At 38.7% G+C, this 14543-nt stretch overlaps 1 protein-coding gene across 1 annotated transcript in view; it reads right to left on the bottom strand.

Annotated features, from left to right (window-relative positions):
* Positions 1-1333: 1333 nt before the first annotated feature.
* CNTNAP5 (contactin associated protein family member 5) overlaps positions 1334-14543 on the bottom strand; it is a 61239-nt gene continuing 48029 nt past the window's right edge. Inside the window, exons 4-6 of the mRNA XM_017877369.1 lie at positions 13148-13366; positions 4756-4827; positions 1334-2211 (exon numbers count right to left, since the gene is read on the bottom strand). Coding sequence (XP_017732858.1) covers positions 2015-2211; positions 4756-4827; positions 13148-13366 — 488 coding nt within the window. The 3' untranslated portion in view covers positions 1334-2014. The remainder of the gene's footprint in view (positions 2212-4755; positions 4828-13147; positions 13367-14543) is intronic.

Raw genomic sequence — 14543 nt, 5'->3', positions numbered from 1 at the left:
TAAAACTAAAAGGAGAGAAACGGTATCGTGGTTAAAATCACTTTAAAATAAACGTACTAGCCAAAAGATATCATGTAGATGATAAAGTGATTAAACTCAAATCCATAGAAAATTTCAAGGAGAGAATCTGCATTTAAAACAACATCTTAAAATAGAGGAATATGATTGCAAACTAAATCCTTAACTCATAAGCTCTGAAACTGAAAGAAAAGCTGTGCTTGAAATGGAATGAAGCAACTAACTTCATCACTATGAGAGATGAGAGACAGTGTACCCTAAGCAAAAGATGGAACGCCTGCTAACTGTCAAGGCCGGCAAACAGAGCCGTGGTCATCGATTTCCAAACTGAATCTGCCTCGTAAAGAGAATCAGCAAGTATTTTCCACACCTAAGAATCATTATATGAGCATTTTCAGCACCTTGGAGCATTTATGTTGTTTTCTCCTTACCTTTTTCTCCAAGATGGCGCAGGACAAAGAATGATGCATATTGCCACAGAAAAATCATTAAGATCTTTACCACCACCCTATGGATGAGCTCAAGGTGCCTTCTTGAAGGAATGAATGACTGTTTTCAATGCTTTGTTACCAAAAGGGGCAAAAACCCTGAAATTTATCACCACCTCTTTTGGGAGTTTAAGCCTATAAAGAGACATTTGGAAGAGTCTTTATGTATACAGGATATAGCAGACTTGAAAATGTGATAAGCTACAGAACCTAAGGGCTCCTCTGAAATCAAGCAATGCTAGTTAGCTAGAGGTGACCATGTCACTTATGTTAATACATCCTAAACCTCTTGGAGAACAGCTTGATGTTCAAAAATGTGAAACTTGCAAATTTGAATTAACTGTCTTTACCAGGTCTTTAGTGAGTGAATGGAAGGGAAGAATTCTGTTTGGTATTTCTCTTCTTTCATGCAGTTTTTTTTTTTTTTCATTTTTTCCTGATTTAATTTTTGTTTTAAAGCTGAGTTAAGATGGTTTAGGCTCTTTCATTGAACCAGGTACTATTTTAAACTTTTATTTCAATTTCTTTATGCTGCAGCAACATATATGTGTGTGTGTTTGTGTGTATATATCTATATATATATGTGTGTGTGTGTATATATATGTGTATATAGATACTCACATATATATATACATATATACACATGTGTGTGTAGATACATATCAGTAGAATCATCCCAGGAATACCTAGCTAGCATTCTTACAAAATTGGAGGAGGCATTTTTGAAGATACGGAACATCTACTTCCTAGACGCTCTCTTGTTACCTCCTAGTTTCAAGCTACTATTTCCATGCCTCCCCTAGCTTTATGCTATGGTGTGCTATCCCAACGTGTCGGCCCCAGGAGAGAGTGGTAAGAAAGGAGCAAAGTAATTTTGCTCACTACTATCAGCGATCATATATTTGAAAATACTCAGGTTCTAAGGGTCATAGTGAAAAAGGGTGATGAGTTAAGGCAAGCGATTGCCTATGGTAAAGAAAGTAAACCACCACAAAACAAATCTCTCTTACTCCTTTTATAATGCCTCCAAAGCAAACCAGGCCTCTAGGTTCTTCTCTCCCTGCCCTGGGTTGCCTGGTAAGTATAGACTTGAGATGGGGAGGATGTCAGGAATGACCGTCATGTGCCTAAGCCTAAGAGCTCAGGTTCAAAGCAAGCCCGAACCACCAAGCGGCTGCCAAACTGAACAGTGCATTTTAGAAACTGGAAGTACAGAACTGAACATGCAGGAGTGCACACATGTGTCTCTTCCTTGTCTTGAAAGTGAAGTCAGTCTTGAGTGGTCGCTTTCACCCGACAGGTTCATCAGAGAGGAAGGCAGTGGCCATGGCTGCCGGGTCTCTTGGACTGGATCAAGGGAATTGATGCTGTGGTGGATGCAAATATGTTCCAGAAAAGAAATGGCAAGCAGAAAATAAAGAGAATGACCAAATCAAAAGACAGGAGAGAAGAAGGGGAGGAGATAATTGAACAACAAGAAAAAAGAGTAGTAGGAACCCTGCAGTTTCTCAGATGAAATATTCCCGTTTACACTCGCTCACTGTGTTTTGCAAGTCAATATCATTTCTGAAGGAACTGTCCAAATTTTCTGGATATTCCTTCTCCTTCGTCTGGTTTGTACGATGTGACTGCTTGTGCTGGTAGAGGAACCGGGTCATGATGCCGATGATACAGAAGATGATGAATATCACCACTGCTATCACCCCTGGAGAGAAAGGGGAAGGAAAGAGAGAAGGAAATCATCACCAATCATCTGCTTAGGAGAGTGGATTCCTGCCAGATGAAGGGAATGCTAAAGAGAGAAAACAAAACAAAACAAAACAAATCACACAAACACAACTCTGCCACCTGCTCAGAAATAAAGACCGGCTAAAAGGCCCGGTCTTCAATTACTATAAAACCTCTTTCTTTCGGACTAGCTGGGGAGAGAGACACTTTCAACCATAGAAGGTTTTGTTTAAAGAACTGAGAATGCCATCTTCTACATATAGAATTGGACTAGCAAAGGGTTTCTTTATAAGTTTTTCAAGTCTGCTATAAATGTGTCAGAATCATTTGTAATTAGCCCATTTTTTTGTCACCTCACAACTAAGTATTTCAGAGTTACTTTAGCATCCTAGAAAATGGTACTTAAATATCTCACATCTCCACGCATGCCCTCCCGATGTAAATTTGTTTTATGTTATATGTTTGTTTTGCTCAAACATTTTCATTAATAACGAAATGATCACTATAAATTTAGAACATTTTTGCATGCTCTGCACTCTGTGAAACTGAGGCTCATTCAGTGACAAGACGCCTCTGTTCTCAAGAAACTCAGAGTCCATTGAGACGGCAAACTTCTGCTCAGGCCCATCAGATTTCCCCTTATTCTGATTGTGTGTGATTCAACTGGATTATGTTGCAAGCTATCCTTGCTTACCCTGAGGTCTCACCCCTACCTTTGCCAGGAAGGCTCTTGGAACATGAAAGGCAATATCAGCCAAGGGATAGTGAAAATGTGGAAGTGGCAGATGTGTCTCTACATGAATGTAGTATTTCAGCCTGAAAATATTTAACAATACGTATGATAAGCAAAGACTTGACTTGTAATAAGTTCTATATTTTGCTGTTTTATTTTTCTAAGGAGAGGAGATATTGAGGAAAAGTGCCTATTTTAGAAAGTTATTTTTGGACACAGTGCATTATGATTTACAGAAGCATGGACATTTGAAAGTTTCATATGTAGATTGCACGTCTTCTGCCAATTTTTTCTAGAACTGGGGTCATGATTAAGATTTATTTTTATAAATAGATGTTCCTAAACCATTTTGTGGCATTTTCTACAACTATGTTAGAACAAGTAAGAGTAAAATCAGTTAAGTTAGCAAGTCTATGAATAAACTGGGTGGTAGTGAGGGACTATCCTGAGTGGGTTGCAGCATTAAGAGATGAAATAGGAAACTGGTTCCTACTCCTTCAATGCTTGGGATAGTCCAAGTCAGCAGCTGTGCAAGCCTCCAGGAATTTTCCTAGGGGGTCAGATGACTTTCCTGTCCTTAAAGAGACTCACAGAGCATGTAAATAGCTGGAGAGGAGTCAGCAGTCACAAAAGTCTTTTTCTCCACTTGTCAAATGGGAAATTATTGAAAGAGAAATAGGCACAAAATTCTTTCCCACATTTCTCGATGCCAAACAAAAATTAAGGTAGACCAGCTTCTCTGAAGCAGAAATTCAGGTCAGAGGTTTTAGGAACTTCCTTAAGGAAAGGTGTGGTTTTCCTTTCTTCATGTTATCAGGAGTGCACCTCTGTGCTCCCATAGCCATTTGTACCTCCTCCCTCAGAACAGCCTTCACTGGTTGTCTTGTTTTCTGTTTACCCATCTCCTCCCTGGCTCATTCATCCTCTACTTAGCACAGAGCCTGACCCATAGCAGGGCTCATCAAATATAAGCTAAATGGAAAGATACTGCAGGTTTTTAAAAGGAGAACCCCATCTGCGAAGGATCAGTTCATCTAGGCTTCCAGAAGGCAGGGATGGTGGCACCTGCTAAGGTTATGTTTCTCAGACAGAAACGAGTTTGGTCTTTCACAGGCATCTTACATTAAGCAAAGCTTGGAAATCATTCTGTGTTGCAAGACCCAGATGGAAAAATCAAGCCACAGCAGGCAGAAGCCAAGCTGAAGCAGAATAAAAAAGTGGGGAGGCCAACAGGCAGTGAGAAAATGGAAAAGTAAGAAAGCTGAGCTTGCAGCAGAGCAGACAAGGTCTGCATCTGTAACCATATGTGCAGTGAGATTTGAAGCTACAGTCCTGTGGGCTTTACTCTGCTCATTAGACCTAACCCAAATCACTTGGTGGGGAACAGGCCACAGGACTGCGGCTTCACCCATTGTCTGCCCGAATGTGGCTTCTTCCCTGTATTTAGCTTTGTTGGTCTGCTTTGTTTGCATTTTAGGAACAGTGACAACTGTATGAAATGAACAGAATGTGAGCTGCTGTCTGTAAGTAAATGCTCCAGCTGTTGACTGGGTGCTCAGCTGCCTCGTGAATCAGAGGCAGGATGGATCCGCAGAGCTGCTGGTGTCGGCAGAGCGTGGCTTTGACCATTCAGCACACATGACTACTCATGAAAAGCTCACAGTCTTGCAGATAATGTGGGGGGTTCTGAGCGCTGGATGGCCATAATTAAGGAAGGCTTCAGATAACTTTCTCCAAAATACAGGATTGTTTATGTCTTTCTGCATTCGACAACAAGGAATTGTTTACCTCCGATGACTGCCGAGTCACTTCGAACAGCATTCGTGAGTGGTTCCCGCTCATCTGTCTTCCCAAAAGGATCTGAAAGGAGAAAAAGACATGGGACTTGACTTCTCACTCAAAGCACTGGCAGGAAGTCTCCAGTGTGGCCCACGTGGAATGACACACCTGCGCATTACACCAGGTGCCCTCAAATAGTGGTGAGTTGACACACCTGTGCATTATACCAGGTGCCCTCAAATAGTGGTGAGTTGACATGTTGCAAGGAACTCAAAAAACATGCACAAGCAAAAAGCATTTGAAGTGCACTGCTCACACCCCATGGTTCAATGGCCCTTTTTGTTTATACGCTAGTTGTAAGATAAGGGGTTGAAACAGAGGATGGTGGTATCCTGCCCACACGCCCTCACCCTGCCACTAAGGTCCCCTATTGCCTCGCTGGACAGTTCCTATGCATGACACCCTGCTCTGCTTCAGAGTTTTCTTCAGGTGCACGAGGATCCTGAGTTTATTGACAGTGAAGAACAAAAGTGCTGGAGAATTAACACCTTCAGGAACAGCCCTCACTGATGAGAGAGGAATTGTACTATAGGTGCAGTACCATATATGATATAAGAAAAAGCATCAAGTTTCAGGATACACAGACCTTAATCTGAATCTTTGCTCTGTTGTTTGTTGGTCTGGTGACATAGAGCAAGACCTCTTTTTAAATATGAATTTGCACATGTATTAAAGGAGAGTAGTAATGCCTATAGGTATGTATATAATGCATGTTAAATTTTCAGCAACGGTGGCTACTACACACTCATAAGTAGCCACGATTATGATTATTGTTGTATCATTTATTATTATTTATAATATATATTACAACATTGTTTATTATTGTTGCATCATTTATCATTGGAAAATGACTACAACGAGTATTATTGTTCCCCTTTGGCTAATAAGGAAACTAGATTGAAACAGTCAAATAACATGTCTGAAGTCCTACAGATCATTCATGGAAGAGGCAAAATTCACACCAAACGTGTACAGCTACTGCACTCAGAGTCTTTCTATTACTCCTCTCTGCTGCTGGAAAAACACCAAGACTGGTGATGTGCAGGCAGCAACAGAATTCAAGCCCCCATGTGACATCATGAGTCCTGTCATGTGTCATTTAAACTTTCTTATCTGTCAAATGGTAAAAATAATAGTCTTTAATTGCCTTAAAAGGTTTTGTAAGAATTATACGAGTGAATATATATGTTTTTAGAACAGTGCCTGATACAATGTAGGTGCTCACTAAATCTTCTTTCTTATTATAATTTTGCTTACTATTAATTACATACACATTTACATGTGTATAAACATGCATATCCTAGTCTTACGAGTGGGACATCAAGCTTCCTAATGAAAAACCAAGACACGCACTTCTTCATACCACAGCGCTTGCCACACGACCATGTAGAGACACACATGAAAGATGTTTGGTAAGTATTTATTGTGTCTTCGAGTGAACAGAGTGTGGTGGTTTATGCCGTCTGTGGTGTACAGGGGTGGCCTTTTCCTAGGACTCTCGAAATTGGAGCAGAAACAAATCAACACGAGAGAGAGGCTGATGGGGTCAAATGGGAAGGGTATTGTAATTAAAGAAGGTGCTGGCCATGGGGCAGATATTCTGAACTGGTGACATTGATAAGGTGGGTCTGGTGGAAAAAACTTGGGGTTGGAACTTGACATTATTATTAATCATCTGTGTACACCTGGATGGCCTACTTACATGCATACATACATGGAGAAGAACATAGACATATGTCGCCAATTATAACAATGGGGTCACGATGATGATAATGGGTATTAGAGACAGACAGAGAGCAGGCAGGCAAAGAGAAGGTGGAAAATGTGAAATTAGAGGAGGCAATGAAATGGGGAGAGAGAGAGGGGAAGAGGTATGGTAAAAGACAGGTAGAAGACAGGGAGGACAGAAAGAAGAAAGAAAGGGAGAGAGGGAGGAAGGGAGAGAGGAAATTCAAAATATTTAGTTATTAGATCTCCTGTATCACACTGTCCACTGTGCTTGTTATTCTTGTATATCCCTGTGCTAGTCCGCCTACCTAAAATGCCTCCTGCTTCTTCATAAATACAGTCATGTGTAGCTTAATGGTGGGAATATATTCTGAAAAATGTGTCATTAGGCAGTTTTGTCATCGTGTGGAAATCATAGGTGCGCTCACACAAACCTAGATGGTACAGCCTATGACACACCTAGACTGTATGTGTAGAATAGACCATTGCCCCCAGGCTACAAACCTGTATAGCATACTGCTGTACTGAATACTGTAAGCAACTATAACACATTTGTAAGTACATGTGTACCTAAGCATATCTAAACATAGAAAGGGCAGAGTAAAAATACAAGATTTAAATACATGCTACACCTGCATAGGGCACTTATCATGAATGGAGCCTGCAGGACTGGAAGTTGCTCTGGGCGAGTCAGTGAGTGAGTGGTGAAGGTCTAGGATATTACTCTACACTAATAAAGGCTTTATAAGTACTATACACTTAGGCTACACTACATTTATTGACTTTTTTCTTTCTTCAATAATAAAGTATCTTTAGCTTACTATAACTTTTTTACTTTGTAAACTTTTTTTTTTAACTTTTGACTTCTTTGTCATAACACTTAAAACACAAATAGCATACAACTATACAAAATATTTTCTTTCTTTATATCCTTTTGCTATAAGACTTTTCTGTTTTAAATTTATTATTATTTTTTACTTTTTAAACATTTTTTTCCTGAAAGCGAAGACACAAACATACACAGTAGATTAAGCTTACATGAATTCACGACATTAACATCACTATCTTCCACCTCCTCATGTTGTCCCACTGGAAGGTCTTCAGGGCCAACCACATGCAGGAGGTACCATCTTCTACCATAACAATGCCTTCTTCTGAGTTTTTTCCTAAAGAAAATGCTTGGGGCTTTTAATGAGGAGTAAGTTTATACCAGAGTCACCAAAATATGTGTGGATAAGGTGTTGTACTAGGACCTTATGGTTACTACAACTTCATTAGGTCATAGAAATTATGCAGCTCCATTATAATCTTAGAGGACTACCGTCTACGCAGACCATTACCCTTACATGGTACATGACTGTATTCAAATCTGGATTATCCATTATGGTTTATTAGATCATGGCCTTTTTCTGTTTTTTCTTTTCTTTCTTTTTTTCTTTTCTTTTCTTTTCTTTTCTTTTTTTTTTTTTTTGACTGAGTCTTGCTCTGTCACTTAGGCTGGAGTGCAGTGGCGCGATCTCAGCTCACTGCAACCTCTGTCTCCCCAGTTCAAGCGACTCTCCTGCCTTAGCTTCCTGAGTAGCTGGGATTACAGGCATACACTACCATGCGCAGCTAATTTTTCTGTTTTTAGTAGAGATGGGGTTTCACCATGCTGGTCAGGCTGGTCAGGCTGGTCAGGAACCCCTGACCTTGTGATCCGCCTACCTTGGCCTCCCAAAGTGCCCGGATTATAGGCATGAGCCACCGTGCCCAGCCTCATGGCCATTTTTCCTTACTCCAACTTACAATGGTTTCTCCTTATTGAGTCTATGTACTACTTTTAAGATTATTAACCAAAGTAATAACCTTGGTTATTACTTAACATTGATTTTACAACAGATTTCCCCATTTCTAGCAAATTTTGCTAATGATACATTAATATATGTTAACCCAGTTTGTTAATTGTAACTCTCTAATATTTATTAAAGCTACAAATAAAATACTTCATATCTAGTATGATGACAGCTTCAGTAACACGACTACAAAAATTAAAAATACCATGGCTATATCCATGTTTAATGGACACCTTCTATAAAGTAACCCTTGGGGTAGTTATTCATTTATTTCAATAGTACTTCTCTCTTCACAATGTGTCTAAATTGTCTTTAACAATTTTAGAGCTATCTTTTAGTTTTAATTCCCCTCTCAAAAAAAAAAAAAAGAATGATGCAGCTTAAATGTATCTATCTATTTATATTGTATATATAGATCTTGATCTTTAAATATAAAGATCAAGATCTATATATTATATATATTCTATATCTATATATCTATTCTTACAGAATAGAATTTATTGTGCATTATAATTATATAGATAGACATTGAGCAACTATCTATATCTATCTCTGTGGAATATCTATGTGTATATATATATAGAGAGAGAGAGAGAGAAAGAGAGAGAGAGAGAGAGAGAGAGAGAGCTAACATTCCGTAAGAACTCCTCATTATTGAAATATGTTGGACTTCTACACTTGCACCTAATGATTGACTTGTGAGGGGTTTTCACTGATTACTAAATATGCTACACTCTACCAGAAAGTTGTACTTTAACTTACATATTTCCTTTTGTAATGGTCTTGTCTTCTGAACATTGCAAACCCTTCTCCCTAAGCAATTGCCATGATCATATTATTTAGAAATCTATCATTAGTTCATCTAAAAATATATTTGCTGCTTTTTCTAGGTTCCGTACAACTCAAAAACTCTGTTCATATCTTTCCTTTAGCATTGCTCACACTGTATTACGATATTGTGCCCAGCATCCAATGCCGCACCCTAATTCCCTGAACCATCGCCTTCCATCATCTTTACAGATTTGTAAAAGTAGGGACTTTAAATGTTTCTTAGTTTGTGTTATCTCCACTAACTATGGAAGTTAACACTGAGTAGCTGCTTGAAAGATGTGTGATGAATGAGGCAACAGGAGAATCACAACAGTCTCACAAAAGACAACTCAAAATCGCATTTGAAGAATAAAATGGTGAAACCTAAAGCAGTAAAGGAGTGGGCAATACATTGCTGGAAGAGTAGATAGAAATATTTAAATATCCTACTCAGATTACCAACTTAGTTAAAAAATGTATTTCTCAGTTTTTACAAAATATTGGACTGGGCACTATGGATCTCAGGCTAAAGGTCTTGGCTAAGAGTTCTGCCATATAAGAGAGTGTATGTTTCTCCATGTATTTCCCAAGATATGAAAATCCCCCTGACTTGTTTACTGTAATAGGATGTCCCACCTTTTATCTTCCTGCTAACACATCATGACCTATCATAGACCACTGCTGGGGGAATTGTGCCTGTAATAGAAAATTACCGTGTCCCAGAACCCTTCGACGCCAACCACTACTGTTCTTAGTGTATGCTTGGAGGCAAGGGGAGGGTAAAACAATACCATGGTAACCTGGGAGCTTTATCAAACATCTCAGACCTAGCCTCTTCATCACCACGACTTGCAAAACCCATACTGTATATCAATATTAGCAGCAAAATCTGAACAAAATGTATATCCTGTGGATTTAGAAAAAGCATCCTGGAAAAACCTGACAATACCTCCTCACCTCTATACAAACTACTTTAAAGCATAATCAGAATGACAACATTATTACTGTTTCTATCTATATTGATATGTTGATACATGTTGATGTCTTGGTTTTATCCCCGTGTATTGGTCATTTTGTTTTATCAGTATTTATGATGCTTTGACATCTTGAGGACCTTGCTGGCCAGGGAGACACTGCCTCTCCCAGGGCTAATTCCTAGAGAGAGCAAACAACATGCCTGCAAGCATGCATCTTATACACAAACCAATCAATCCAGAGCCCATCTCCCCCACTAACTCATTTATTTAACTCACACCCACCAACCCAGTATTTCTCTTGCCTTAAATAACTCAAGGCCAAGTATTAAATAACTGGAGACTACCCTTGTAGCACAGATACTGCCCACATTATTCAAACTATCCACTTCTAACTGGCTCAAGCTTGCCTACCTGGTTCACCCCATTCCTTTCCATGGAAGCTGCAACACAGCCACCCCACCACACTTTCCCCTTTCTCTTTCTGCCTCCTGACCAACCCTAGCACTCCTCCATGTGGCTCTGCATGGTATAATGTATCTCCTTTCTTGTGAACTGTAAGAAACAAAGTTTTCTTTCAAAGGCTGTCATTTCATGCCTGTCACCTTATCATACCTGATTAAAACAAAATCCCAGATACATTTTCAGACACCCAAAATGACAGTGACTAAGAAAAGATAAAAAAGGCACTTAGAGAGTGGTGAAGCCTAGATGCGTGGATGATGGTGCTGTGGGTTTTTTCTACTTTTAAAAAAGGCTGATTTAATTTATTTTGGTTACATATTCAGAAACAGGATTCGAGTTTTAATATTTTGAGGAACCTCTCTACTCTTTTCCATAATGGCTGTACCAAGTTGCATTCCCACCAGTAGTGTACAAGGGTTCCGTTTTCTGCACTTCCTCTCCGACATATGTTGTTCTTGTCTTTTTGATACTAGCCATCATATTATCAGCTGTGAAGTGACATCTCATTGTGGTTTTGATTTGCATTTCCCTGATGATCAGTGATGTTAAGCACCTTTTCGGGTACCTGTTGGACGTTTGTATGTCTTTTGTGGGGGAAAAAGAAAAGCCTATTCATATCCTTTGCCTGTTTTTTTAAGTGCTTTTCTTTTATCTTTTTTTTTGCTATTGAGTTATATTAATTCTTTTTATGCTTCGGATACTAAGCCTTCATCAGTCATATAGTTTAAAACTTTTTTTTCCAATTCTGTAGATTGCCTTTTATTTTGTGTATTGTGTCCTTTGCTGTACAGAAGTTTTTTAGTTTTATGTAGTCTCATTTTTTAATTTTTGCTCTTGTTGATCCTACTTTTGGTGCCATGTAAAAATATATATATTTTTTCAAGACCAATGTTAAGGAGATTTTTCCTTATGTTCCTTTCCTGGAGTTTACAGTCTCAGGTCTTATATTTAAGGTTTTAATCCATTTCAAGTTAATTTTTATATGGTGTAAGATAAAGGTCCAATTCTATTCTTTTGCGTGTGGATATTCAATTTTCCCAGCACAATTTATTGAATAAGCAACATTTTCCACATTATGTATTTTTGGAAATCTTGCCAAAGATTAGTTGATTAAATAAGCCTGGGTTTATTTCTGGCTTTTTTATTCCGTTCTATTGGTCTATGTGTTTGTTTTATGCCAGTATTATGCTTTTTTGATTACTACAGCTTTGCAATATAGTTTGAAATCAGAGAGTGTGATGGCTGCAGCTTTCTGCACTAGTGTTTACTGCAGTATTATTCACAATAGCCAAGATATGGAAACAACCTGCCTGTTAATACTTAAATGATTAAAGATATTGTGGCATATACACACGCAATTGGAAATTATTCAGCATTCAAAAAGATCATGCCATTTGTGACAATACAGAATAACCTAGAGGACGTTATGCCCATTTGAAATAAACAAGACACAGAAAGACAAATATTATATGATATAACTTATATGTGGAATCTAAAAAAGTCAAACTCATAGAAACAGAACGGTGGTTGGCAGGGGCTGGCGTGTGGAGGAAATGGAGAGTTGTTGGTTAAAGAGTACAAGCTTTCAGTCAGAAGATGATAAATTTGGGTTTTTTTTTTTTTTTTTTTTTCTTTTTTGAAACAGAGTCTCGCTCTATCCCTCAGGCTGGAGTGCAGTTGCACGATCTTGGGGCACTGCAACCTCTGCCTCCTGGGTTCAAGCGATTCTCATTCCTCAGCCTCCCAAGTAGCTGGAATTACAGGTGCCCGCCACCATGACCAGCTAATTTTTGTATTTTTAGTAAAGATGGGGTTTCGCCATGTTGGCCAGACTGGTCTTGAACTCCTGACCTCAGGTGATCCACCCGCCTTAGCCTCCCAAAGTGCTGCAATAACAGGCATGAGCCACCACACTAGGCCCAAATTTTGGTGAACTAATGTACAGCATGATGACCGCAGTTATTCATACTGTGTTGTTTACTTGACGTTTGTTAAAATAGTAAACCTTAAGTGTCTTCATCAGATGTACATACATATACACACACAAAGGGTAACTATGTGCAGTGATAAGTGTGATTAATTTAATTGTGATAGTAATTACACAATGCACATGTTTATCAGATTTTACACTTTGAAAATAAATAATTTGTATTTGTCAATTATTTCTTAATAAAGCTAAAAAAGGTTTATTTTAATCTATTAAATACCTCAATTCTCAGAGCAGTATCCAGTTCAACAGTAGTGACTATGTATACAAACACACACACACACAATGCATTATATACATGCATAATAAGCAAAGTACACAACTATGCATTTAGTTCTAATTACTCATCATATTAAAAATAAAACTACATCAATTATATATAAAAATCACCCATGAAATATCAGTCATAACTTCTAACCACCTGTAATTATACAAGGTAAAAATTGAGTCGCATTAGCCAACCCTTTCATCTGGAAGCTTCTTGAAGACACCAAAAGTAGTGCCAGTGACAGAAGCTCTCTTGTGCGTGCTCTTGAGTATACCTGATGAAGAATGCACCGTGGTCACTGCATTCACATCTGAGTCCACCATGAAGTCGCAGCTGGATTCCGTCAAGGTCCCATGGACAGTCACAGGTGCGACGGTGGCATGGCGCAGGGCAGCTTTCAGTGGTGCTATGTGGTTGTACTGGACGGAAGACATGCATCCAGCAAAACCCAAGGCGTTTGCTTTAGCAACTTCAGAATCCAAACCAAGATTCTCTGCAATGTAAAAGACAATCAGAAGTCCTTTACTTCTTTTTTTTCTCACATTATGCTGGGTCCTCTTTGAGTAGTATCTAAAATTACAGAAACTACCTCGTTATTCTTTGAGTAAAGAAAACCGTCCCCTGTTCCTCTTTATCTCCTTTCCCCAGCTCCACTCCCAACGCAAGCATCAATATGTCAGCCACATTTCACAGAAAACGGTCAGGGCCGTCTCTGCTTTGAGATAAAAAATATTCCAAACTTCTATATTTTCATTCATGTATTTTATGAACTGCAACAAAGACAATGAATCTGTTCTGTATTTTAGGTGTTTTATAAAATTTATATCACTCTCCCCATCATCATTTATCTTTGGATGCTGGTGATTAGTGCAAGCACCCTACGATGTTCATTACAACACTTCACTTAAAAATGTAGCAAGAGAAAAAAGAATAAAGAGGTAGAGATATCAGAAGTCAACATTGTCCTTCCAAAGATTTATCGTGTAAATTATTTTAAGTCACCTGTGTAGACTGACCTTCTATTCAAGATTTTCACCTGCTTGGTTCTGTCCGTGGAACTGATTGGTGTGCATGGGTTTTTTATGATAGCATTCAACTTCGTAAAGTATCTTTGAGACTTTATGAAAGATGAACATGCAGTAATTTGGAATTCACAGCAAGATCAAATGTCTCATTTTCTTCAAGATTTGTGGTAAGATTACTCACCATTCTATTTCTTTTTGTTAAAAGAGTCATTTGAACAAACTGCTATGATGCAATTATATAAAACTGCAAAGCATAATGAGCCATTTTTTTCCTAAGGTGTAATAGTCTTAACATACCGAGATGGTTCGAATGGTTATTTATTAAGGAAATTGGTTTGTTTTCTGAAAGGTGGTAGGGACTCTCTCATCTACCAGTGTAGATTATAATTTTATTTTGATTCCTAAATGGTCAAAGAGACTCCATTGATTTGTAAGCATGCATTATGTTGGCACCATTAAGAGATGTGATAAGGATATGGAAGAAAATGAGAAACTAACCTCCCTTAATAATGCCTTTTCTGGCTGGGCGCGGTGGCTCAAGCCTGTAATCCCAGCACTTTGGGAGGCCGAGACGGGTGGATCACAAGGTCAGGAGATCAAGACCATCCTGGCTAACACGGTGAAACCCTGTCTCTACTAAAAAAA

The sequence above is a fragment of the Rhinopithecus bieti genome, unplaced genomic scaffold (genome assembly GCF_001698545.2).
Source record: "Rhinopithecus bieti isolate Rb0 unplaced genomic scaffold, ASM169854v2 scaffold_10223, whole genome shotgun sequence".
NCBI lineage: Eukaryota > Metazoa > Chordata > Mammalia > Primates > Cercopithecidae > Rhinopithecus > Rhinopithecus bieti.
The sequence above is the reverse complement of the archived record's forward strand: the minus strand, read 5'-3'. Positions and strand labels throughout refer to the sequence as shown.